This window comes from Fusarium pseudograminearum, chromosome 4 (assembly GCF_000303195.2).
Source record: "Fusarium pseudograminearum CS3096 chromosome 4, whole genome shotgun sequence".
Lineage (NCBI taxonomy): Eukaryota > Fungi > Ascomycota > Sordariomycetes > Hypocreales > Nectriaceae > Fusarium > Fusarium pseudograminearum.
In genome coordinates this window covers 3,509,273-3,534,477 of record NC_031954.1, presented here as the reverse complement: position 1 = coordinate 3,534,477, position 25,205 = coordinate 3,509,273, and the positions used below count along the sequence as shown (strand labels likewise).

At 47.8% G+C, this 25,205-nt stretch overlaps 11 protein-coding genes across 11 annotated transcripts; 4 read left to right on the top strand and 7 right to left on the bottom strand.

Annotated features, from left to right (window-relative positions):
* Window positions 1-683: 683 nt before the first annotated feature.
* On the bottom strand, window positions 684-1,675 carry FPSE_07550 (uncharacterized protein; the record flags this gene model as incomplete). The annotated part of the gene is made up of 4 exons (XM_009260668.1): window positions 684-863; window positions 1,012-1,339; window positions 1,489-1,556; window positions 1,637-1,675. 4 exons carry the CDS (start codon window positions 1,673-1,675, stop codon window positions 684-686), a joined length of 615 nt encoding a protein of 204 aa, XP_009258943.1.
* A 1,104-nt stretch (window positions 1,676-2,779) lies between these two features.
* Window positions 2,780-5,609, bottom strand: FPSE_07551 (uncharacterized protein; the record flags this gene model as incomplete). The annotated part of the gene is made up of 13 exons (XM_009260669.1): window positions 2,780-2,977; window positions 3,030-3,158; window positions 3,212-3,252; window positions 3,312-3,353; window positions 3,403-3,540; window positions 3,599-3,742; window positions 3,808-4,215; window positions 4,265-4,298; window positions 4,371-4,666; window positions 4,720-4,856; window positions 4,940-5,140; window positions 5,192-5,395; window positions 5,452-5,609. 13 exons carry the CDS (start codon window positions 5,607-5,609, stop codon window positions 2,780-2,782), a joined length of 2,130 nt encoding a protein of 709 aa, XP_009258944.1.
* A 538-nt stretch (window positions 5,610-6,147) lies between these two features.
* On the bottom strand, window positions 6,148-8,307 carry FPSE_07552 (uncharacterized protein; the record flags this gene model as incomplete). Its single annotated transcript, XM_009260670.1, has 1 exon — window positions 6,148-8,307. One exon carries the CDS (start codon window positions 8,305-8,307, stop codon window positions 6,148-6,150), a length of 2,160 nt encoding a protein of 719 aa, XP_009258945.1.
* A 598-nt stretch (window positions 8,308-8,905) lies between these two features.
* FPSE_07553 (uncharacterized protein) lies at window positions 8,906-10,264 on the bottom strand (the record flags this gene model as incomplete). Its single annotated transcript, XM_009260671.1, has 1 exon — window positions 8,906-10,264. The coding sequence occupies one exon, from the start codon at window positions 10,262-10,264 to the stop codon at window positions 8,906-8,908; it is 1,359 nt and encodes a 452-aa protein (XP_009258946.1).
* A 1,113-nt stretch (window positions 10,265-11,377) lies between these two features.
* Window positions 11,378-13,074, top strand: FPSE_07554 (uncharacterized protein; the record flags this gene model as incomplete). Its single annotated transcript, XM_009260672.1, has 6 exons — window positions 11,378-11,512; window positions 11,575-11,655; window positions 11,716-12,151; window positions 12,201-12,806; window positions 12,859-12,983; window positions 13,036-13,074. The coding sequence occupies 6 exons, from the start codon at window positions 11,378-11,380 to the stop codon at window positions 13,072-13,074; spliced, it is 1,422 nt and encodes a 473-aa protein (XP_009258947.1).
* A 188-nt stretch (window positions 13,075-13,262) lies between these two features.
* Window positions 13,263-13,703, bottom strand: FPSE_07555 (uncharacterized protein; the record flags this gene model as incomplete). Its single annotated transcript, XM_009260673.1, has 1 exon — window positions 13,263-13,703. The coding sequence occupies one exon, from the start codon at window positions 13,701-13,703 to the stop codon at window positions 13,263-13,265; it is 441 nt and encodes a 146-aa protein (XP_009258948.1).
* A 232-nt stretch (window positions 13,704-13,935) lies between these two features.
* On the top strand, window positions 13,936-14,429 carry FPSE_07556 (uncharacterized protein; the record flags this gene model as incomplete). Its single annotated transcript, XM_009260674.1, has 3 exons — window positions 13,936-14,019; window positions 14,086-14,339; window positions 14,396-14,429. The coding sequence occupies 3 exons, from the start codon at window positions 13,936-13,938 to the stop codon at window positions 14,427-14,429; spliced, it is 372 nt and encodes a 123-aa protein (XP_009258949.1).
* Window positions 14,430-14,674: 245 nt separating this feature from the next.
* FPSE_07557 (uncharacterized protein) lies at window positions 14,675-15,739 on the bottom strand (the record flags this gene model as incomplete). The annotated part of the gene is made up of 2 exons (XM_009260675.1): window positions 14,675-15,382; window positions 15,434-15,739. The coding sequence occupies 2 exons, from the start codon at window positions 15,737-15,739 to the stop codon at window positions 14,675-14,677; spliced, it is 1,014 nt and encodes a 337-aa protein (XP_009258950.1).
* Window positions 15,740-16,233: 494 nt separating this feature from the next.
* On the top strand, window positions 16,234-17,151 carry FPSE_07558 (uncharacterized protein; the record flags this gene model as incomplete). Its single annotated transcript, XM_009260676.1, has 3 exons — window positions 16,234-16,348; window positions 16,397-16,468; window positions 16,529-17,151. The coding sequence occupies 3 exons, from the start codon at window positions 16,234-16,236 to the stop codon at window positions 17,149-17,151; spliced, it is 810 nt and encodes a 269-aa protein (XP_009258951.1).
* A 686-nt stretch (window positions 17,152-17,837) lies between these two features.
* On the bottom strand, window positions 17,838-18,044 carry FPSE_07559 (uncharacterized protein; the record flags this gene model as incomplete). Its single annotated transcript, XM_009260677.1, has 1 exon — window positions 17,838-18,044. One exon carries the CDS (start codon window positions 18,042-18,044, stop codon window positions 17,838-17,840), a length of 207 nt encoding a protein of 68 aa, XP_009258952.1.
* A 5,956-nt stretch (window positions 18,045-24,000) lies between these two features.
* On the top strand, window positions 24,001-25,179 carry FPSE_07560 (uncharacterized protein; the record flags this gene model as incomplete). Its single annotated transcript, XM_009260678.1, has 1 exon — window positions 24,001-25,179. The coding sequence occupies one exon, from the start codon at window positions 24,001-24,003 to the stop codon at window positions 25,177-25,179; it is 1,179 nt and encodes a 392-aa protein (XP_009258953.1).
* Between the last annotated feature and the right edge of the window lie 26 nt (window positions 25,180-25,205).

The following is a 25,205-nucleotide window of genomic DNA, read 5'->3' as shown; positions in this document are numbered from 1 at the left end:
GGTCGTCACCGACCCAACTACTAATCCGCCCCTTACCAGCTTATCTATGGGAGAGCGGACGGGATCCCGAGTTCTCTGATAGGTATGGTCGTATGTGGTTATAGTGCTTGCAAATGCGAGTTAAGACGGGGCTCAGAACATTCAAAGACACACATGAACAAGGACGACGCTTCCGATCCTGGAGAATAGACTTGCTGGAAACCGAGTTAATTGGACAGAAGATAAGAACTAGGGTGATATCGTATCTTCCACTACCCTTGGTTGCAAGTAAAATAATAAGAGACAGGACTGGATAAATACTGAGGAATCATGTAAGAGGCCTCGGGATATCAGAAAAATTGGCCGCTTACAGCATGAGAGACAAAATTGGTAGGTTAGCTTCTGCTATTTAGACCAGGCTTCTTAGACCACTTATTTTTATACCATAAGGCTTAGGAGGTCAACTTTTCTACCACCCACTCACTAGAGAGGATACTTTATAACAGCAAAGAACTTGCAGTCTCTCCGGTTCTTAAGATATCAGAAAACCTGGTCACTGAAATCACCGTAAGGAACGAAATAAGTCGGTTTGTTTAAATCAATCGAAAGCGGAACTCAATGTAAATTCTTCATTCGTTTCTTCTCATATCTTGTAGCCTCCACTCGGGACCCCCTCCAAAATCCGTTCCTCATACATTCATTCTTCACTCAAGCAAAGAGTTGGTTGTGCCAATGGAGTTGCCACCGATGAATTGCTCGCCAGCATCTAGATAGGCAATACAGACATTTCTTGCTGAGAGCGGTCGCTCTGCATCGTAACCCATTCCCTTGCCACCTCCGGTACTGGCCTCTGTATACGTCTCGGTGATGTTTCTGAAAATGCACTGCCTTGATTATTTGACATTTGGCGCCAGTGAACGTGGGTAAAACTGAAAGTTCGCAATCTCATCTAAAGATGGTATCAACTGCATCATTCCGAGTTCTGTGTTCAGGTTAGTAAAGCCCTGAAGGCGAAAACGGCGTGACACTCACATCCACTCGCTTTGGTAATGTGGATTCCACCTTTTCGAATACGTTGATAAAGTGGTGAGTTCTCAGAGCGTATTCACTGTCTCGCAATCCGCTTGAATCGTGTATGTTTGCATTTAATCCAACAACGAACTCCGCACAACCGGGTTGAGACACAACATGAGAAATAAGACGGCCAGAAACTCGGCTGTTCCACCCTGACATTCTCTCCTGGGGGCTGTAAGTGAACGAGCTTGCCCAATATACCCTTTTCACGGGCTGGTTGGCATGTTCAAAGTCGTCGGGTGCCTCCATATCACTGTCAGAATCCGAATCCCCAGGATCGCGGTAGCTGGGTATTGTTGGCCAATGTCTCAAGTTTCTTAGTCACGCCCGTTGAAGAAGCCTCCGTGCTCTTTCCGATGCATTACTGGTAGGTTCAGCTGTCGAATCGGACTCCAGTTGAGTATGGTCAATGGTATGGCATGTTGGCGCCTTTACTAGATGGTTCGCTGAGTGCTCGCAGTGCTTGAAGGCCGCTTGCACACGTAGAAGCTGTGGAAGTGTCTCTATGAACCCTCGAGGTAATTCGGATGCGAAGCTAGAGAACACTCTCTCAAACTTCTCTCGGTGGACAAGTGGCACGTACCTTTCCACATCGTCCCATAGTATAATAGGGGGCTGCCATTCTCATTCGTAATCGCAGACTCCCAGCCTTCGTACCACCCCTGAATGCGATCAGACAGGATTCTTCTGCAACCCTCTCCTAGTCGGTGATTCGAGAGTCCAGTGCGAGCAGCAAAGCTTCTCTGCCGCTCCTCTTCTTCAATATCGGACGCATTTACGTCAATGTCCACGATCAGCTTGTCTAGAGCATTTATTATCTTGGAAACGAAGTCGGAAGCCCAGCTTCGTATTTATAAGCTTTGTTGACATGGCGAAGCTTCAAATGGTCTCTCAAGTTCTGTAAGTCGTAGAATGTCGATAACGTCTGGTAGAAATTCTCGTCGGACGGCGTGATAGTTCGCACAGAGTTGGTATATATCGTCTCGTTGAGCGATAGTTTATCTAGGACTATCTCCTCCGGGGGGCGGACTCCTGTCGCCCCGGGGATTGATCATGGTAGCAGTTGATGATAACTCTAGAACGAAAAGTCGATTATGAGTGCGTATATATGAAAGAACTATAAATTGGGAGTGTGAAGAGGCTAGGTCGAGATATCAGTATGGATATAATGTGGAATAGGCTGTGAAATAGAAGGTCTTATTCAAAGGGGAGGTTCAGGAAGATTTTGTAGAGTTGACGAGAGTTACAAACGCTCCTGCTATAAACAAACCACGCTTTACGGAACTTTTGCCCTGGGTTTGTTTCAGCAGACGCGAAGAAGCCGATGTTTGGCAGTGCTTGCGTTCTGTTAGATGTTTGGCAGTGCCACCAGTTTTTAGTCAGATTTCGCATAATATTATATTTTCTCCCCTTAGCACGAATTGTTTGCCAATCTTCACATAAAGTACCTAGTACTGAGGTAGGTACCTACCGTAACTCACAAATTGTCTCTACTCTTGCTCGAGTGATTCGGGCACTTCTATAAGTGTCGATCCAAGGCGAATATGGACGTACATAAATTATAAAGAAACATTTGAACTAGGAACTGGAGAATGTTGGGCCGCTTTCTGTATAAGTCAAGTACTGGTTGGATCAAACCGCCATGCTTCAGCCTTACTGATGCCTGGAACGTTTTTGTCAATTCACACTAAAACTCCGTGTACTTGATTGCAACACAAAGAATGTACTATTTCGAAATCTCGGTCTTCTTCTTCTCCATAGACTTCTCAATAGCCTCGACCCTCTTGTCGATCTTTTCGAACGACCAACTATTCCATGGTGAGGGGTAAACTAGAGGTCGAAGATCGAACCTGTGGTCATCTGGGGAGTAGTTTTCCACGTGAACAGCAGGTGTTGCCACTGCTTGTTTGTGTCTATTGATGTACTGATGGTTTGTTAGCTTCTGAGCGAATGGCAGTAACCAAGAGGAAACATACGTGGAATCCGTGGAATCTCTTGACTTTGGTGGCGACATCCCGCGGAGTCATCTTGCCCTCACCACCCCATTCTTCAAGAAGTCGGAGGAACATGCCGTATGGGCCGAGCTTGCTCTCCTTTCGCAGACGCTTCAAAAATTATCAGCTTGGCCGTGGCTTGTTTCATAATTGCGTTTACTTACACCGAAACGAGAGAGCTCGTCATATGTCATACCCATATCAGCTGAGATGTTTGTTAGTTGGTTGTTACTGAACCCAGGTTTCACGACTTGCCTTCGTCACTCTGAACATAGTCTGCGGTAATGGGTTCAAGCTCAGCCGTAGCTATACTCTGTTAGCATGGCGTGTTTAAGCAATGCTGGGTTTGACCTACGAGTAGCATGGATAAATTCCTCCAGTATAGGCATGTTAAAGCTCTTGGCAGACCAAGCGATGAACCTCTTCAAGTCTGTCTTACTAACAGAGCCGATAGGGTTCACGTCGGCGGAACTGCAGTCATACTTGGTGAGATCTGGATAAAACACGCTGTCAGTTAATGGCGTGATGAATTCTTCAAGGCTGTCACTTACATCCTCGAAGGCACTCATCGACGTTGCTGGATCCAAGAACGAGCAGACTTCCTCCACCTGGCCGTTGTCGTACGGTGGGAAGCATCTGGGCATAGTAATAGGCAACAACCATACGGCTACGGGCCTGGATGTTTTGTAAAGCCACTGCTAAAATTAGTATCCATCTAAATGTAGCTTCTGGCTGTGGCTGGAAAAGGGGATCGACATACAGTTCTCAGTTGCCGACCCTCCATGGACCTTGAATTTGGGCTCAAATCCAGTGGCCTGAGTGAGTACGTTCTTGGTGGCGTTGAAAGTATCATCAATGTTCATGTCAGTGTGGTAACTTCCAATACGCGCGGAGAGATCCTTGGCACGCTGGCGAGTCTCCTTGCTGCTCTGCTTCTCCATACCCATGTAAACAGTGTGGAAGATCTGGTTACAGAACTCCTCAGCAGTTTCAGGCAACTTATCCGAGTACACGGCAATTCGCTTCACATCGGCAATGACCTCCTCGTTGCCTGCCTTGATGGCTGCAACGACAAGTCGACACATACTGAAGACGATAGTGGCGGTCGCGCATGAGTCGATACCTCCAGAAAGGGGTACAAGGTAGCCAGATGCTTTGCTTCGTCGCACTATTTTCTAGTTAGTTGTTGGACCGCCAAGTACCAAAAGGGAACTCACGGTAATCCCAAAGCCAGCAAGCAGGGCCAAGGGCCTGAACACATAGAAGGTTAGCATGTTACATGTACAGCGATAAAAAGGCGTAGAACTATGGGTAAGGACGCACAATTTCTTCCTCTGGAACATGATACCTGGCTGGCCTAGGAGGCGTGGGGGCTCGTAGGAGATCAAGGTCTTCCACGCCTAGACTGAAATCGACCTCGATTCTTTCATAGACGGGCGCTTGAACAGCCTGGAAGTTGCGGGAAGGGGCAAATCGGTAGGCGCGAACTTCTTCGAGGTCCACAGTCGCGGTAATAACCTCAACATCGTCCAAGCTGAATTGAGAACCTTGAGCAACGATGTTGCCGTTCACCATAATAAGTGATGAACCGTCATAGAGAAGTCTGTCTCCATCGGAACCTGAGAGAGGATGAGATCGAGTACGTTATGTCAAAGGGTTGAAATAAAATTACCGGATTGATTGGCGTACAAGTAGACACCACCGCTCTTACGGGTTGCTTCAGAAATCAGGGCGAGGCGCTCATTGAGCTTTCTCAAAGTGTGGTGAGAGCCAGATGAGTTGGTGAAGATCTCGACGCCATTGAGGGCCCTAGATGCTAGTTAGTCTTCCAAGCGTACTTAAAGGCTGATACTGTCTCTTTGTAAAGAGATCGAGGCCTCAAAGGGACATACATGTTGATGTGAGGTGCCTGAGGGGTGAAGAGCTCCTCACATGTCTCAGCAGCGACAGTTGTGTCATTGAGAGACAAGATAACATCACCAATAGGAACCTGTCGAACACCCTGGTGTTTCTGCAGAGCAGGAGGAAGGTTGTACTGTTCAACATATCTCGGTCTGTTCCAGGGAGTAAAGAAACGGTTCTCTCTGAAGTTTCTATAGAGCCAAGTTAGTGAATGTTTTTTTTGTGGCGCAATCACTGCGTACCCATCATTGGCGAGGTAGATCTTGGGTCGAAGACAAAGAAGCTTTCCGTCGAGGATAATAGCACGGCAGTTGTATCGACAACCCCTGTGCATGAGAGGAAGACCGACATCAATAAGGATGCCATGGAGTTCGGTGTCAGTCAAGATTGCGAGGAGTGATTCCAAGGAGTGGTCATAGACATCAGCCTCGAGGAAATGGTCAAGACTATCGAGGCACTGTCAGGTTACTCTTAAAAGATAAAGAATTACTGATAAACTCACCATCCATAGCCTGTAATCTCAAGCTCAGGACCCGTTCTCAGAGTAGCTCCAGCTTCCTTTGCGAGGATGATACTCTTGCGGATTCTCCCAAGGTTTCCCTCCCAATCCAGCACCCACTGGTTGAGGGAACATGTCGCCAAAGTGATCAAATCAGCCATCTTGAAGTGAAGATGCTGTCGATAGAGAAGTTCTTTGGTGTAGTAAGTCTAGGTTGGTGACTGCAACTACCCGTAGCGAGATCTGGGTGGGCCTTTGATTTATGTATTCGGGCGGGGTACAAGCTTGCGATAGCGGCGTACCAGCGCCCTCCAGCGCCCTACCTATACATCAGCATTGAGGTTTATATGCAATTGGCTTTCAGTTGGTTATCTAGAAGCAAATTTCAACATCAGATCCAAGAATTATACTTCCGTTGTCTCCTCGTATCCAATTGGAAAGACTAAGTATATTGTTTATTTGGATTACTCGAACACCCAAGTTATGATACAAATATCTCATTAAGATATTCATGCCCCACCAACTCTTGTCAAACCTCCGAATACCGATTGTCCGAGAACTCATCAACCCCAAATATTTTAATCAACACAAGTAATGTCTTCATAAATTCTTATTCTCTATTCTACACCTGTCATCCATTTTAACTCTAAATAGTCTTACATGATATTATATGATACATGATTACAATGCCTTCGCCTCTCACCTAGTATAGCCTCCTTTGGCGAGGGAATCCTCAAACATCGCCTTGCATGGGACCTTACTGCCCAGCTTTGCACAAAGGAGGAATGCACCACTAAGTTTGCGGTGCAGACTGTATGTCTCCTCTGGCGGAGGCGCAAGTCGCTCTTGAAGCATCACAGGGATGAGCGCCTTTACACGCTCTGTGATGGTCTGATCCTTAAAGTCGTAGACATCAGGTGCACTGGCGAGGAAGGGTTCAGCGAGAGTGAGAACAGACTTTGTGTGCGCCTCAACCATGGTACGGCTTTCATGGCCTGTCAAGTAACCGAGACTCTCGGACAACTCCTTGACGGCGGCCTTGTCGGAGCGCGAGGCCGCAGCAAGAAGCTGTACGTACTGGGTAACAAACTCATCGGGATACTCGCGAGAAGCTCCAAAGTCAAGCAACTCAAGCTTGTTGACGCCCGCATTATAGAGGAAGTTTGTCCAGTTGGGGTCCGTCTGCATGAAACGAAACTCGGTGATCTCACGGAGACAGAGTCGGAGAAGCTGTGTGCCGATCCAGTCACGCTGCTCCTGAGTAAAAGACTTGATGCGGGTTACGCCAATGCCATCCATAAAGTCCATGGTGAGAACTTGCTTGCCCGATGCCTCGGGATATACGTTGGGCACCATGAAAACGTCTTTCTCGCTTGAGCCGAGAAGCTCCTTGTAGCGCTGAGCGCATTGAAGCTCGCGCTCGTAGTCACATTCCCAGCCGAGCTCTAGTCGCGCGTTGTCGATCGTCTTATTGAGATACAAACCCCTTGGGAGAAGCTTGGTTGCCGTGAGGAGAATGCTCAGGTTATCAAGATCCGAATTGATCGAGTCGGCAACACCGGGGAATTGAATCTTGACAGCCACCCTTTTGCCATTCTTTAAAACTGCTTTGTGAACTTGCCCAATTGAAGCGGCAGCAATAGGGGTTTCTTCAAACTCGCTAAACAGTTCTCTCCACTCAGGGCCGAGGTTTGCGACGAGCACACGATCACGTTGCCAAGCTGGCATGTAATCGGCACGATCTTGAACACGCTGAAGGACCTGTTGGATAGGGGCTGGAAGCATCTTGGTGTCCTGGAAACTCATCATCTGACCAAGTTTTAGAGCAGCGCCACGCATACGCGAGAGCTTTGCAACCAGGCGCTCCATGTTTCTCTCACTCAAGAGAACAGATCCCTCGCCGCCACCGCCAAAGGCTCGGCTGAAACCTTCAGTCATGGCACCTCCCAACATACCGGCAGCAAGGCCACCGTAGTTCCATATTCGGCTGATGCGCGATGAGGGAACACTGGACTCTCTCAGAGCATGCGGAGCTTCTGACGGTGCTACTGAATTTCCAGCAATTTCTTTCGCGGCTTGGATGACGTCTTCGTCAATCTTCTTCTCAGCTTCAGGTACGGCCGGAGAGGCCTTTTCACGTTCAGGCGCAGGCGTCTCCTCCACTAATTTCTCTTCCTTGACCTTCTCCTGCACAATGGTAGCCTCTTGTTCTACAGGCTTCACGGATTCCGAGAGTTCCGCATGCCTTGCAACAGACCCCTGGGGCTTCTCGGGTTGCGCTCCGAAGCTAAGCTCAGGTGGTGGACGAGGGGGCCAATCCTTCATGGGATGTGCTTTCACAGGGCCCCCAACCCCAGGTCTTACAGGTGCTGCACCAGGTTTGCCCTGCTTCCTCAGAGAATCCAAAACCTTTGAACCTCGTGCCGTATGGAAGATATTAACGTCGACGCCGGGTGGCAGATCAAAATCATCCTCCTTAGCTGGTTTTGACGTAGCTTGTTGCTGTAGGCTCGGCCCGAGGTTCGAGGTTGGACTATTAAAAGGAGCTCGATCGGCTCTTGTAAATCCAGCCTGGATATTCTGCCCATCGTTTGACGTATCGACGATAGTTTCTGTCTGCCATGCAGCCGGCGTGGTTTGCTCGTAAATCACATCGTCATTCGGCCTCGTAGCACTGTGTGTCGCATCTTCTGTCGGCGGGCTTTTCTGAGCATTCCTCTTTCTCAACGCCGCAGCAACGCTTGACGTTCGGCTATAAGTGTCGATCTGGCGACCTCGAAGAGCGACATGTTTGGCGGCGATGCCACGGGAGGCATTGAGCACTGCGGCGAGGTCGATGGCGAAATCGACGAACCTCATCGAGTCGATACAACCTCGAAGGTCTAGAAGCGCATTGATGGAGGTGTTTAATTGTGTCTGGCGTGCTGGTGTTGGCTGCCAGCTTGACAAGGTGGGTTGCTAGGTAGTTTCCAGGTTCGGTGAAAAAAGTCCATGACTTAATTGATGGGTCATGCAACTAAGGGGGTTAGCAACATCAACTGCCAAAGGTGATGAGGATGCAAAATCATATCAGAAGTCCAAGTATTTATACCCTATTTCCAAAAGAAAATTGGTACAGTATTATTGATAACCTCATATGAATAAGAGCTACTGGAGCTACGGCTCAACAACCTGAGCATACGGCACAGACTCAGTATACTAGACAAGAGCTTAAACAATATAAATAAGGTATGTTCTTAGTAGCCTATAAAGCTTTATAAGAAGCTACCAAAGTACCTCAGTAATTATAAACTGAAGTTTTCAAGATGAAACCCTCCTCTAGGTTTGGGTATAAAAATAAACGGCCTGAAGACCATAGTTTTAGTGGCATACGTCGATCCACTAATTTCGTCCCTTATACTCAGCCGGCCAAGCTGTAGTAACCAGAAAACGCCTACGCTGTAAAGTATACCAGTCCTCACTTCGATCCTGACGTTGAGCCAGGTCTCTTGACTGATCTCAAAAGAGACCCCCTAGGAGTCATGGGCTTATTGGATTGTCCAAATGAGCCGCTTGATCCACGCCCAGGCGTGCCAATCTTGCTCCACAACCTCTGCGCTGCTGGCGTCAGACCTCCAGCAGACACACGAGGACTACTTGGAAATTTAGGGACTGGTGTTTGATCGACCTTCCCTGTAAGTCCGTTCCTCGTGGATTCCTTTTTCGATTGTGCTATTCGGCCGACCATGCGCTCGTGCAAAGTCTCTCTATCGCGTTGCTCCTGTAAGCGAAAAGGGTTTGGCGAGTCATCTCCTGGGCCCAGGTTGATGATAGGTACAGGAAGTATCGGCTCGTCCTCGTCATCCTCGTCGTCAACAAATGCATACCCGTTCACCCTGGGCGTCTCTCCTCCGGCAACACTGGAGTCTTGATCGCTCTTCCGAGGCCTACCTGCGATAGCGTCTCGCACTGCAGACATAGTGGGCGATGGTGGTCGTTGTATAACGCGTGGTTCAGGCATTCTGGTGTTTGCGTAAACAATGGATTTTGGCGCCATCTTTGAACTTTCCTCGGCCTTTTGAGAAACAGTGACAACACCGTCCTCAACACCATCAGGCCTGAACATCAGGTTGTTCTTTGGATTGGAAATCCACGTATCTGGACGTGCCGGACGGTCGTCTCTGTCCTTGATAGCGAGACGATCGCGTTTGGAGCCGTCGTCCGTTAGACTTCGTGTTTGCCCGATTCGATCCTCAACTTCCTTTTGTTTGATCATTTGCTTCGATGGCAGTTTGTTACCACGCCAGAGCCAAGCGTATTTTTCAGCTTTTTTCTGGTTTTGCTTGTCAACAAGCTTACAAAAGCTTTCGTTATCTTCGCTTGTATAAGTCTCTTGGAACTTTGATAAACTCATGTTGGTTTTAAGCCGTGGCTGAAAATTGGAAACATTTGAGATGACCGAAGCTGGTGTATCTCCTCCATATGTCGAAGGCGTGCGGTCTCCAGGAGCGAAAGAGTTTGTTGACTTTGGAGGGAGTGGTGTGTTTTGGCGTCCTGGTGTCATAACATGCTGGAGTCTTCTTCCTGCACTCGATATCCAAGCGGCATCTTTTGACTCTAATGCGTCGAGATATTCTTGTTGTGTCTCTGTCTGTAGCAATCCAGGAAAGAAGTCTCGGGCTATGATTTGAGACAACGTCTCTGTGTAGGTATCCTCCTCGAGCACCTTCTTTGGCCGTTTAATCTTCTTGGCTGGAGGAGGAGGGGGCATCAAAGAAGTGTCTGTCCGCTTGCGCACCAGCGCGTTTGGAGTTCCTGTTCCTGGCCCTGACTCCATGATGTGTGCAGGTGGGTAGCAAAAAAAATAAGGACTTGAAGCAATTCAGACGAAATTACTAGTCCGCTCTTAGGCTATATACACACTAAGAGTGATCTAACATTTATATCAACCACTAAATCAGTATCGGTTTTTATGCAACCCACCTGGTGTGTAAGTGACTGCGGCATGGATTTGATGAAAGTGAGTTGAGTTGTCTTGGGATAGGTACTACCTAAGGTATGGAACCATTATTAAGTGGAGTGATTGCAAGATATGCAACTAACCGATTCTCAACCACAGACCTTGTGTCTTCCTTACAGCCCGATAGGCAACCGCGGACTATACACAACTCAATATTAGCTTGAAGGGCCATTTCTCTACTTTAGGTTCAAGCGTAAAGATTTTTGTGTAACAAGAATCAGGCAGGCTCCAGCTACAAATGCGACAACCACACAATGAATGGTCAGGTGGGTTGAATAAAAAGAGGGACTGAAAGAAGACAGACGAAAATACTGACGATCTCTCAGGATATATATACAGTAAAGCTGGTCTAATATTTTCGTCAGCCACTAAGACAGTACCGATTTTTATGCCGCCCACCTGATGGCCAAATCGCTGTTGGTCTTGTGGCGATTGATAAAGATTCCCCCCATCTTTTGGCGCCTTGTCCAAACGCTAGGCGTTCCAGAGGCACCCGACCTCGACGATTTACACCCAGGTAGGCAATACTTACAGGGGCTCTAAGCCTATCAAAATGCCTGAAAGCCCTGGAAACTCCCCCGTTATCCCCCCGATGGAGCCGTCAGATTCGGTTCCATCATGACGCGCCGGCAGCGGGGGCACGTTAACTCCACCAAAGGCCGCCATCAACCTCGATCCAAAACTTCTTTGCACTTCCTCGCATTGTGGAACCGAGCCTTGTCTGGAGTCCGCCTCGCTTCTGCATCATTCCACGAGCTTATTCTTAACCTGCAAACTTCAAAACCAAGTCCCTCTCTTTTTGCGACTGACTTGAGTGGTCGATACTGCGCTCGGCGCAAAACTGCCAAACAAACTACCCCTCCCCCTCCTTTGACCTTCAGCCTGTTTCTGTGACGCCCACTCGACGGACCTTGAATTTTGACAACAAAAATGGACGCCATCGAACTCAAGAACAAGGGCAACAAGGCCTTTCAGTCTGGTGATTACCCCAGCGCAGTCGACTTTTACAGCCAGGCTATCGAAAAGAACGACAAGGAGCCTACCTTTTTTACCAACCGAGCTCAGGTAGGTCATACATACGATTCGTGGTTTTGCTATTCGATGTTTTTATTAACTTCAGGCACTAGGCATACATCAAGACTGAGGCTTACGGATATGCTGTCGCTGACGCTACAAAAGCTATTGAGCTTAACCCCAAACTTATCAAGGTTCGCCACGAAACCTACTACCGAACTAGGAAATACAAGATCGAATTCTGACCTGGGCAGGCATACTACCGACGAGGTCTAGCCAAGACTGCGATTCTACGACCTAAGGAGGCCATCGACGACTTCAAAGCATGTGTTACTCTCGACCCCAACAACAAAGATGCCAGGCTCAAGTTGGAAGACTGCAAGAAAATCGTCCGACAGATGGCTTTCTTTGCTGCTATCGAGGTCGGCGATGAACCCTCTGCGGCCGTGGGTCTTGACCTAGACTCAATGGCTGTTGAGCCAGGATATGATGGTGTGCGACTGGGTGATGAGATGACACAAGAATTTATTGACGACATGATCGAGCGTTTCAAGACTGGCAAGAAGATCCACCGGAAATACGTCTATCAAATCATTCTTGCCGTTAAGAAGATTGTCTACGATGAGCCCACAATGGTCGAGGTGGAAATTCCTAGCGACGTCAAGCTTACTGTCTGTGGTGACACTCACGGTAAGAAATGTGCCAGCCAATGCCTTGTACACCCAACTAATCCCTGCAGGTCAATACTTCGATCTTATGGAGTTATTCCGCCGCAATGGCACTCCTGATGAGAAGCACTGGTATCTTTTTAACGGTGACTTTGTGGATCGAGGTTCTTGGTCAACTGAGATCGCTCTACTTTTGTATGCATACAAGTGGCTGCGACCCAAGCAGTTCTTCCTGAACCGTGGAAACCACGAGACAGACGACATGAACCGAGTCTATGGTTTCGAGGGCGAATGCAAGGCCAAGTACAACGAGCGAGTCTTTAAGCTGTTCTCTGAAAGTTTCTCCGCTCTGGCTCTGGCCACACTTATTGGAAAGAAATATCTGGTCCTTCACGGAGGTCTTTTCTCCGACGATAAGGTCACTCTTGACGATATCCGAAAACTGAACCGACACGGCCAGCGACAACCCGGCCAGGCTGGCTTGATGATGGAGATGCTCTGGACCGACCCTCAGGAGGAGAACGGTCGAGGACCCAGCAAGCGTGGTGTCGGTATGCAGTTTGGTCCTGACATTACCAAGCAGTTCTGTGAGAAGAACGGTCTTGAGGCTGTCATTCGAAGTCACGAGGTTCGCATGGATGGTTACGAGGTGCAGCACGACGGTCGCTGTATTACTGGTGAGTTGATCTGGGTATATTATTACGACTTTGTCGCTAACATTTTTATTAGTCTTCTCTGCTCCTCGATACTGCGACTCGACAGAGAACAGGGGTGCCTACATCAACATCGGCCCTGACTACAAGCTCGATTTCGAGCAGTTCGATGCCGTGCCCCACCCCGACATTAAGCCCATGGTAAGTTGACACACAACCCTATAGCCATATCTCAACGCTAACCGGATTTCAGGCATATGCGCAAAGCTCTCTTATGTCCTCTCTGATGTAGAAACGGCGGAGAACCTCTAGAAAGCGAAATTGGCGGCGATTTCAGGGTGTATTCAAGTCTCGGGCGTCTGGAAACGGTGCATTTGTAAGGATAGGCCGATGGGCGATGTACTTTCATACATTTATACCCCATCTAGATGATAAATTGAGGTCCAGTTCAATGATGATGAATATAACAAATACCACTCTTTAAGCATTCCATAGTCGGTTTTGTCCGTCTGCTCCAACCATGGCACCTAGCCAGTCCGAACATTGCCGTAGTTGGAGGCTTACTTGCTCCCCATTGTCGCTTGTGCCTCGCCATGCTGTGATAGCTGCTGCGAAAGAGCCAAGGTCTGGTCTTGGAATGCGAACCCATGCATGGTTATTCTCCACTTTGAGAATGTCGATAGAAACAGCAGCACCTGTGGTTCCTAGGAATTGTCGAAGAGCAGTTGTACAGTAGCTTTTGAGAGAAAGGTCGTCAAGAGTGACAGATGATGAGCTGCTGGGAACATCTGTAACCAGCTCTAGGTGTGCATATGAGAAGGGCGGCTCCTTGATTGTGCAGGTGAGAATATCGTGAGATTTTTCAAGACCTTTCTCCTGGAAGATGTTCTTCTGGCTCGACTGGTTTGGATTTTGTGTCATTTTGAATTGATAAGATCAGCAGGCTTTTCTGATGATTAGGCGTTGAGATCCATCTTCAATTAGAGATTGAAGTTTAAGGTGGATATTGCACTTGGTGCATACCTCGCTTATGTGCATGACAGCTCTTCATCGCCGCCTTTGTCCGTCGCGAACTTTGAACAACACTCTCCACGATCAACAATTCTTCCCCCTATTAACACTTATCGACGATCCCTTCTACGAAACATCGAACATGTCATCCTCCAATTATGTCACAACGGGCCAGGCGCGAAACCTGCGCGCATGCATGATCTGCTCGATCGTCATGACCTCCCAGGTACGACCTTTTAACATTACCAATTCAAGCACGAATCCAGTGAACTGACGTTTTCGCGATATTTAGCGCTTCCAAAACGAAGGCTGCCCCAACTGCGAAGAGTTCCTGCACCTCCAGCATTCCCCGGACCAGATCGAGAGCTGTACATCCCAAGTCTTTGAGGGTGTCATCACACTCGCGAACCCAACCAAGTCGTGGATCGCAAAGTACCAGCGTCTCGATAGTTATGTGCCTGGCATGTATGCCATCAAGGTCTCGGGACAACTACCTGATGATGTTCGATCGACGTTGGAGGACGAGTATAGAATACAGTACATTCCGTAAGTTGAACCCCGGATACGATAGGTTGGAACGAGCTGACATGCTGGGTTTATAGACGTGACGGTACAGAGGTGGAGAATGATGCTTAAGATACGTGGCGTAGGACCGATGCGTAACAATGAATTCTACTATTTCTGGCGAAACTGGCGTTGAGGGAATAGAACAGCAGTGATTATGGACAAGAAGTTCTCGTTTAAAAATATTGTAGTGGTATCTATGATGGACATTCAAACCAATAACGCCCCAACAATTTCCCATGCTTTATGTATTGTATTCTTGCCATTATGATAATTCGAATATCTGCAATCGTGTCATTAAATAAGATTGAACGTGTTTAGTTGTTCTTCTGCTTCTTGTTAGAGCCCATGCCAAAACTAAAGCCGGTAGAGTCCCTGGGCCGCTTCTTTTCCATTTCCTCTTTCATGATGCGTTCGGCCTCGCTCATTTTCTTGGGTTGCTCAATTTTTGCTGGTTTCTTGGATCCTGAAGAGAGGGCATTCTTTTTGGCCTGGGCGAACACGTTCTTGGTCTGAGGCTTCCCAGCAAGTTTCATCGAGATGCCTCTAAACCCGCTTGGCTTCGCTGGTGCTGTGTCAGGCTCCTTTCCTTTTTCTGTAGTTATCTCTTCCGTCTTTGAGGTGTCTGCTTCTGTTGTAGCCGTGTCGGGCGCAGGGCTCTCCGACGCCTTCGTATCGAGAGCAGCTGGCTTCGCTCCGAATGAAAGCTTGATCTTCTCTCCTTCTTGACGTTTCAATTCGCGGGCTTCAGGATCTTCTTCTTTTTCTTCGTCGTTGCCGGCAGCGGCTTGCGCTCGTTTGATTTGCTCTCGGATCATGCGCTGTTCCAACTCCTCGTTGCCCTGATCTTGCGCTTCCTTGCGCCGTAATGCGTCTTGTCGCCTCAAAGCCTCTGGTGATTTGTCGATCCAGGATATGTGTATGCCCTTCTCGGTTTCTTCAACTCGGCAAATGCCCTCGCGGCCTAGATGCTTCGCTAGTTCGGTAAGCGAACCGAATTTTGTACTGTTCATATGAATGTGCTCCTATTTTGTATTAGTAATTTGGTAAGAAAAGAAGGATTGGTCAAAACTGACCTTGTTTGCAATATATTCTTGATAGAAACGGTTAATATGAACTTGTTTCTCTCCGTGACCAGTCCTTAGAAGCAGAATGAAGTCGCTCAAGAATTGTTTGGTATAGTCGTTGATGTATTTCTTGGGATCTTCGCCGACGAGAAGCATTTGTCGCACATGGCTTTCGCTCATTGTATGCTGCTTGAATCCGTTGGCATCTCTGCATTGTTTCTCGCATGGTTGACAGTACCATCTCAACCGCTGAAGACCCTTGGCCTTCATGCGGTTGGCGACAAATTTCGTAGATCCGACTTCGGCTTTGCCCATGATGCGTTGTGGTGGTTGTATTGTGTAAATTGGTCAAGTTCGATGTTCAAAACGCGGGCCGCTAGATGTCAAAGACTATGTGGGGCTATATGCAGGTCAGTGATGTAAGTTTACGGCGCGTATCCACATGCTCTCAGTAATGGCAATAAGAATAATAATAGGATAAAAGTATATGAGATAACTTCAGAAAGATGATTTAAAGCCTCAATTTTTGCTTATGCATAAAGTATCTTTCCTCGTGCTTGACACTCTTTACTATAAATACCTACCTACCTCCTCTGCCTCAGTTAGCACAACTCAATATTAAAAACTGCTTTGCGCTTTGCTGACTAAAACACAGTTTCTGCCGGCATTCACCGCCCTACACGTCGGCCTAATTCCGCTCTTACCTCAACACCAAACTACAACCTCGACATACTTCCAACTCAACACGACTTTCTTCATACCTCGCACCACGACTTTCTCCAACCCCCGCTACACGCCCCACATCCAACATGAGTGAACGCAAAGTTCTACAGAAGTACTACCCTCCCGACTTCGATCCTTCGGCTCTCACACGCCGTCGCGGAAACAAGGACGCTGGACCCAAGACACAAAAAGTTCGAATCAGTACGTTAATCAGCCCTGGAGACTATTTATTTATGCTAACCTCTGTAGTGGCTCCATATGCTATGAGATGTACCTCATGTGGAACGTTCATATATCGCGGCCGCAAGTTTAATAGCACTAGTATGTTTTAGAATGCTCTGGAATGCTTATTGTTGAGAAATTCAGCTGACCACTTTACAGAGGAGATAAGACCAGAGGAGAAGTACCTCAATATTCAGCTGATTAGGCTTTCTTTTCGTTGCACAGGATGTCCGAGTGAAATAATCCTGAGGACCGACCCCAAGAACAATGACTACATTTTACTTCGTGGGGCTGTACGAAACAACGAGCCATGGCGCAATCGGGAGACTGAGAACGAAGACGACGAGCAACGACTTAACCGACTGGAACGTGAGGAAGCAGAAGCTGCGGGCGAAGAAGAAAAGAACGCCATGGAGGAACTCGAAGCCAAAAACATGGATGCGCAGAGAGAAATGGCCGCCGCTGATGCGCTAGACGAGATCCGACACCGAAACGCACGAATCAACCGTTCCGAGAAAGAAGGAGTCGATTTTGCGGACACTATAGTACGAACAGAAGATGAGGAAAGGGAGAAGCAGGAAAAGGAAGATGAAGAGGCTGCCAAGAAGGCTTTCGCTGCTGCACGAGCGCGAATGGAGATGGAGGTTATAGTTGAGGATGACACGCCTGTCGAGCTAGCTGAGCCAGAACCCATAGCGCCAGCTCCAGCTCCCAGTTTTAAGAGGGTTATCAAAAAGAAAAAGGATCATTCAGCAGCTTTGGGATTGAAGAAGAAGGTATAATTAGGGCACAATAGGGAATATACGGAATTGGGACACGTATTTTTATAAAGCTATAACGATATTAATGATGCATAATAAAGGATCGCGGCGCTGCATGTTCAAAATGGTATAAGACTTCCAACTTTTTTCAATACCTGGTAGATTTGAGACTTGAGTATATAAAAACGTGTAGCAACATCAGATTGTTTAATTGATTATAAGGCATATATCACTGGACAGTTTTCTTTATGATGAAGATGAAGTTGTTATCATTTATCGTTATTGCAATTATAGCTAAAGCTATGTCCTGTTTCCTCCTCTGATGCTTGTGTGCCCATGTCTTTCTCTCGCTAGTAGTACAGAAGTTGCTTTCGCAACCTCAAAAATCCCATGACCAAAAACGCCTTGCATGTCGTGTTTGTAAAGAAAATAGAACTTGGTAAAAAAGCAGGCCGTAAGATCATATAAGAATGAAATCTTTCAGGCACCCATACTCCGTAAATGTTATTGTTTCATGAGAGTGCCTTGGTTGTGTGAGGTCAGGAGGCTGGGTTGATGGGCTTCGCCACCATTGACGTCGCATTTGATGTCATGTCATCTCTAAGCCCCATCAGCCAAGGCAGAACGACAAAAAATAGTAGAAGTCATGATGAAGGCTCTAATTATGTGGTGTCGTAATTGAATTTTTTGTCTCATGTCAAGAGATCTTATGAGTAGTTGGGGCTGGTGTTGCCGTTGGTCATGGATGAACGGGCACGCTGAGCAGTAGCGTTGGAGGGAGGAGGGCTAGCGCCTGAAGCCTCCATCTGTCGCTTGGTGTGGTCGTGCATGAAGCGAGCGTAGCTTGAGAGGTTGGAGGGAGGAGTGGGAGACATGGACATGGAGACAGAGCCGTAGTCAGATCGAGCGGGCATGATGAAGGTGTTGTTTGTGTGGTTGGTTGAGTGTGTGAGTAGTTTGGATGAGTTGAATTGCAGGCGATCGACTTCTTGTGTAGATGAGTCGAGTAAAGATGAATTGATTGATTGAGTGCTGAAACGCCGGCTGAAAGATGAAGAGGCTTGAAAATGAGGTTGAAGAGTTGTTGGTTGTGATTGTTTGTTGTGTTGGATGATGAGAAATGAATTCGAGGGGGGAATCTCAGGGTCTTATTATACCAGAAACCACACACTCGAAAGAATGAACACAGAGGAGAGGAGCGGAGCGGGCAAGGTACAGGCTCCAAAGCTTGGGATTAGCCTCCACCCCCAGGTCCCTTGAAAATGCAGTCAGAGTGGAGTGTTTGGTTGTGTAATGGGGGGGTGCGATATTCCCTCGAGTGGGGTGTGTGGTTCCGTAGCACATCATCGTCGTCGTGGATGGACCCTTCTTTTTTTTTCTCTCTCAGTCAGTGTGCGGGTGTCATACCCGTGGTGCTATCAGGATGCACGAGACAAACAACAAGTTTCTCCTCTTTTTCCTTCAGAACAAGCTCGTACATAGGAGAAAGAGGAAAACCGGGGCTCAACAGCCAGACCAAGCCAATGCTATGTCATCATGAGCGACTGATCGGCAGAGATTGTCGTCGTCTAGCGTCTGCATATAGCGTAGCTTGACGAGTCGAGACTGCTACACAGTCGGTACGTACTATGTAAGCTTCGGAGAGATCGTCGGTATATCCTTGCGCTCTGACGCTACGTTTCTTGATTCGTTAGAATCAAACAACCCCCGGTTCTTCAGGGTCCTGCTCCATCGCCACCACTGTTTTTTACGTATGTGTCTGTGTGAGAATTGTGAAGCAAAGCAGCCTGTGAGAGGCGAGGCTACGCCGACGATGAGATAATTACAGTACAACCGTTTACTGTACTCGTGCTTTTTCTCTTGTTGACCAACAGAACCCTGCAAGCAGTAGTATCTCACATAAATGCAGTGGAATGGGGGCTCTGGACAAACAAAGAAAGACCCTGCTGATCCGGGCCCGGCATTGAAGTCATCTCGTGCATCATTTCTTCGCTTTGGAGGTGGGCGATTGGAACTCATGTCTTGAAGCTCGAGCCAAACAACGGGGCAATGATGCATTCAGAACCAGATCAATGTTTGATTATATCATGCATGGTTCGAGAAGAGAATATCCTCTTACGACAATAACGAGAAGTGGAAAGCTTTTCCCGGCAGGCCAGAGTCTCACGAGGAAGGATTCATCACAGAGTTTACCGCAGCTGCCTGTGGGCGCCCGCTAATGGCGCAAAAGTCCATTGAATGATTAATGTCCTTTTTCAGCTCCGAGGCCATGAGATCTGCTGTAGTAGGGGACCAGAGGACCACGAAGAGCTTACTTTCTGAGCTCTGGAGCGGGTCACGCGGTTGTTTTGAAAGCACAACGGTTCGTCGAGGTTCTGGACCTCTTGGCCAAGACGCGGCCTGGAAACCCTTGAGACCTCGACAAAGAGGGGACAGGGATTGTCAGAGACGTTTCGATATGAGGAGGGATCAGCGCCGCGTCTCTCGGGGTGGCATTCATCCGGGCCCTTTGAGTCGTTGGGGCTACTTTGGCGCCTGCGAGATTTAGTAATTTAGCCCAGTGATCAATCAGAGCGGGAGCGGGATTTCTCCAAACTGACGACGAAGTTTTGGAGTGCATAATCTGTCTCCTGAGATCTCGAGGTTGACAAGCGTTGGCGTATATCGAGAGCCACAAGTTTCAGAATTTATTGGATCTTTCTCATTGAAGAAGATGTTTTCGTTGAGGCTCAAATGTCACATCAGCGTGGGGATGAATTCCGATATACTTTCTCGGGTGGGCGCACATCACTGGACCCATCCATCCATGGTGAGTGAGCCTGGCCTGACCTAAAGTGAGGTCTAGGATTTTGGCACCCAACGCCATGGGATTGTTGCAGGATTCCCATGATCCGGAACCTAAATGCCAATCTTGGCTATTAATTCCCCATCCTTGGTCGGGAACGAAAACCCAGGATCATGCTCGCTACTTTATTAACGAATTGCATTGACCTGCCCTGGGTTACAGTGTTGGAACAGCGAGGCTATTCCTACTTTCCCCATATCCATATTCTCGGAGACTGCTACACCGGATCTTTTGAGAAGATTGTTTCTCCATTGAAAAAAAGAGACCCTGAATATTCAAGGATGGCAACAGACGTACCCCAGAATGAACTCATCCCTGACATTGTGTATGAGTATAATTTTGCCCGAAACAAAAACACCGCAAAACACACGCCACAGAAACGGAACTACTACCTACCTAATCTCGTCTAGAAACGGAGAATGACAATTACGTCGAGTTCTCATTAACACCCTCACCCTCACGGCCTCACCCACCGCCCATGGTCCAATTATCCCCTTCTGTGTCAGGCAAAGTGAGTTGCTGTGCCGCTCAGCGAGTTAGAATTGGGAAATGGTAGTCGATATTCAAGTGGGCCAATGACGGCATTCATGGATCTCCGTTGAGGAGCGAGAGCGCCAATGAGGTCACTTCATCCGCCACGCTAAGAAGGATCTCCACTGTTCAGTTTGCTGATGTCACCATTTTTTCAGGGGGGTTTTACAGTGCTGTCACTGCTGGCGGAAACGGAGGCTGGCTCTGTTTCTGTGACGGGACGGGAGAGGCAGACACACAAGATGTTACCGTGCACCGTCATATCTCGCCTCACATTGGGCTCTCACCACCGTTTTTGATGCACATCAAAGGAGAAGGGGTAAGGGGATGAAGGAAAATCGTCATGAGCAGGGCACCTTGCAGACGGATAGCACATCCTGAATCCACAAGGCTACTGTAACCACAACTATCGACATTCCCGTCTGCGTCATTGTATTGGTCAAACAGGAAGACGAGCAACTCGGACGGGGAGGCTAGCAAATATCCTGTATCTCCGTCGACTGACGACTCTGAGACCTCAGACTCTAACACTGACTCTCTGTCAAACTTACTTAGAGCCTCAACCGCGCCCCACAAGCTTGTTCTTTACGAAAAGTGCTGGGTGGTCCAAAAACGGTTTCTAGCCTGAGCGTCTCGACCAAACAGAGGCCCGTGATCGCGAGGTCTGCCCGGCATTCTCCTCATCTCAGCAGCGAACCCCTTGCAGCAAGAGACTTGATACTCAAAAAGGCATAAGGCACCTTTGTCAAAAACTGAAGCATCTCGCCTCCCAGATCAGCCGCCGTGACACGTGATGACGACACTATTCTTTCCAACTCGGTTTGTCTATGCGAAAATCACCAATGCCACCTACGAAACAGCCTCAACAGCAGCTAGAGCAAAACTCATGGGCCTTCTACCTCTGGCTTAACCGTTCTAAACTCTGCCCCATCCGTGTACTTGATAATCCCCTGGTCTTTGACAGGGCCCTTTTGTTGCAAAAAGGATCCTCTGCTGAAGCCCCATCCTGTCAACTCTATCCTTGGTTCTGATGTTTGTTTTGACGTCGTTGGTGAAATATGACATAAGGTTCTCCCATCCAAAAGGCTACACGCCTGTGAAAAAAGGTTTGATCCGATCTCGCATTACATACGCAATCGCAATTACAATCAGCGATGATCTAATATCCATTCTGCAGATGAGACCTGTCAACTTCAGGCGAGGTTTTGCTGACCGTAACAAGCGACGGTGGAGGGTTGCCTTGCGGCAAACCTTTGCATCATATTACAGCACCTCTCAGGGATATGACGTTTGAGCCGCACCACCACCACAAGGAGCCTTGCGTACTTTGACAGCCTTTCAGCCTTCCCTTCCCCTTTCACTTCTCATGACGATAGATGGACACTGAGCATGTCATCGTAAGTGCATGCCGGTCGACACTCGGACGTATTTTCTTAATGTAGAGGTTGTCTTCCCCGGCTGAGATGAAACCAGGGTTGTCTTGTCATCAAGATGACTGGACTGACATAACCAGCATTCAACTATCCATCGTCACTGTCTCCGTCACCGTCTCCATCTTTATTGTTCTTCATCTCCATAACGGTTCCCTCATTAGGTAGTTGTGCCTAAATTATTCATCGACATACTGTGATCTAGCACCGTATTGGTGACACTGCAGGGTATGATAGGCAACGGTTCCGGATCGAGATTGACGTACATCAACGTATGGAAACGGACTGTCATGAATGACGACAAATGTTAGGGTATCTTTAAAGAATATATCGTTAGATCATTCTCATCATCATCGCACCCACGGCCAGGTAGTCCACAATAACTGTTAATGGTGATGGGGTGTAGCTTAAAACAAGTGGTTTCGGGCCAAGCAACCTGAGGATGATGTTATTGAAATTCATGATTGAGGATATTATGACGATGCCACACATTGCCTCTTGATATTTTTTCTCCGTTGAGCTTTTCTGAGGGAATATAACAATCTCCCTTGTTTACTAAGAAGGATTTGGTGTCGTAGTTACTGTTATTTCTTCGATCAAGGCCATTTCGCATTTTGCTTGAATGAAGTTCGTCCGAGTAACCAATAAGGAACTCGATGTCCATCACGGATATATACTCACGTGATAAACATATATAGCTCTCTTCATAATACATATTCATTATAATAGTATACGCGGATTACACTAGTTGCTTTTGTTCGGAATATGTTCCTAGGCAAGTAGGCGAAAGGTTGTATCACGAATGGAGATTTGGTGTCGCAGCATCTAACCTATAGCATAGCCGAGAACTCCAACATTCGATGGTCAAGGAGTTATGAGATGAGATTTGAAGCAAATTGATCGAAAAGGAATCTTATTTTAATAAAATAAAAGTGTTTTATTCGTTTTAATACATCCATTCATATAATGAATGTTGCAGTTGTCTGGGAAGGATAAGTTGAATTAAAGTCGACAGTTTGAGGTGGGCCCGCGCCAGCTTTACCACAATCGGAAATAAGTATTCTTGGCTTCCTCAGCTGTCAGTTTGTCGAGTGTCGTTTAAACTCAGCTGATATGTTCTTGGGTGTATGATTGTAAAGCTTGGCTGCTAACAATAGAATACAGCATGATTTAGACCATATATCCACATCTAGACCAGTTCTTTCCCTGCTTTTGCGCATCTCAAGCTTGCTTTGAGTTTTCTGCTCTCCAAGTACCTGGTTTTTGAAAGCTAATCAGGTACTGCCTAGAAACAAATACAGGGTCCAGACTCCCGGCAGTTGAGGAATGGGATGGAGCCCTTACTACAGGGTGACATTGCGGACCTTGGCGGCATGTGAACGCGGACTTAACAGTTGATACAGCCATGACAACTCACAAGTGTAACAGAAACAGCGTGGATATGTGTCGGCATTCGAGGGTAGGAAACACCATAATGCATTAGAGGTAAGCAGCAGATTTCTAATTCTCGGCTTCGCATATAGTTCATGACCAACCTTTTGCAATGTGTAATCAATACCTGCCAGCCCTTACAAACCCCCGTGGAGCGGACTTCGGAGTGTCGCTTATTAAAAGTCTCCGAAGCTGGCGCGAGAGAGATCCTCAACGAGCGTCAAGCAGTGTAATTGGCCAGTCTCGCCCAACCATCCTCTATATGTCGCCGCTAAATCATGCCGCGCGCGGTACAGACAGCTAATCTTAAGCTTTGTCTTGTAAGCGGGTTCCAACCTCGAACATGCACAAGCTGAGAAATCGCATTGCAGAGTCGCACTTTGCTGTGTTGGCTCTGGCTTGGCCGGACACTGGAACATGAACGGGATTGAATATTTTGTAATTTGCCGAAGAAATAGGTCAAATGAATTGTGTATATAGACCGTGGGGTCCGGCTTTGGACCAACAGTACCTTCTCTTAACTCAACTCACAATACAACAATATCACAGCAATCAATTGAATCTTCCCCTATTACAATAATAGAAAGACATACTCACTCGAGCTATATTAAAGCATCCCCAACTTCGCCCACAATGTCTGGCATCAAAACAATCGTGGTCCTAGGCGCAGGCCCAGCTGCCATGCCCATCATCCGTCAAACAATGGTCAACCAAGTCCTCAAGCGCGACGATCTTAAGATCGTAGTCGTCTCTCCCAACACTCACTTCCACTGGCCCGTTGCAATGCCTCGAGTCGTCGTCCCCGGTCAAGTGCCAGACGACAAGGCCTTTGTTCCCCTTGAGCCTACTTTCGCGGACTATCCCGCCGAAAAGTTCGAGTGGATTCAGGGCAAGGCTATTGCTCTCGACACTTCTTCTAACCTCGTCCGTGTTGAGCTGAACGACACTCCTACTATTAGAGAGGTCAACTATCACACTCTGATTATTGCTACTGGCTCCCGCACGCGGGACGGTATGGTTTGGAAGGGTATCGGCTCTACACAAGAGGCCAAGGATAAGTTGCACGATGTGCAGGATCAGATTAGCAAGGCCAAGACTATCGTTGTTTCTGGTGGTGGAACGACTGGCTCAGAGACAGCCGGTGAACTGGGCTTCGAGTATTCTCAGCGCGGAGAAAAGGAGGTCATCTTCATCTACTCGGGCGAACTACCCCTTTCTCCTCCTGCTACCGATACAGTCCGCAAGTCTATCGTCAAGGAGCTCGAGAACCTCAAAGTCAAGAACATGCCCAACACAAAGGTCATCAGCGCAACACCTACACCAGGATCGTCAGACATTGTCCTCGAAGTCCGCTCCTCTGATGGCACAACCAAGCAAATCACTGCGCAGGCCTACCTTCCCGCAACAGGAATCGTTGCCAATACCGAGTTCGTCCCCAAGACACTTCTAGACAGCAACGGCTTCATCAAGCAGACCACTCGTCTCCAGGTTGAAGGGCACAAGAACATCTTTGTTGTCGGCGACGCAGGTAACCTTGAGGCGTCACAGCTTGGAATGGCAGAGAACCAGTCGATCCACCTATTCAAAGCTCTCCCTGCGTATCTTGAAGGTGGCGAGGTTCCAGAGTATGCCCCTGCAACAAAGCCCATGTTCGGCGTGACGCTTGGCCGAAGCAGAGCGACAGGCCAGCTTGGTACCTGGAAGTTGCCCAGTATCTTGATCTGGTTCGGCAAGGGCCGGGCTATGGGCACTGACAAGTCTGAAGGGTGGGCGGCTGGAAAGAGAACTATCATGCATACTTTTGAGAAGTGATAGGTTGCAGGGTTTGGTTCGAATTT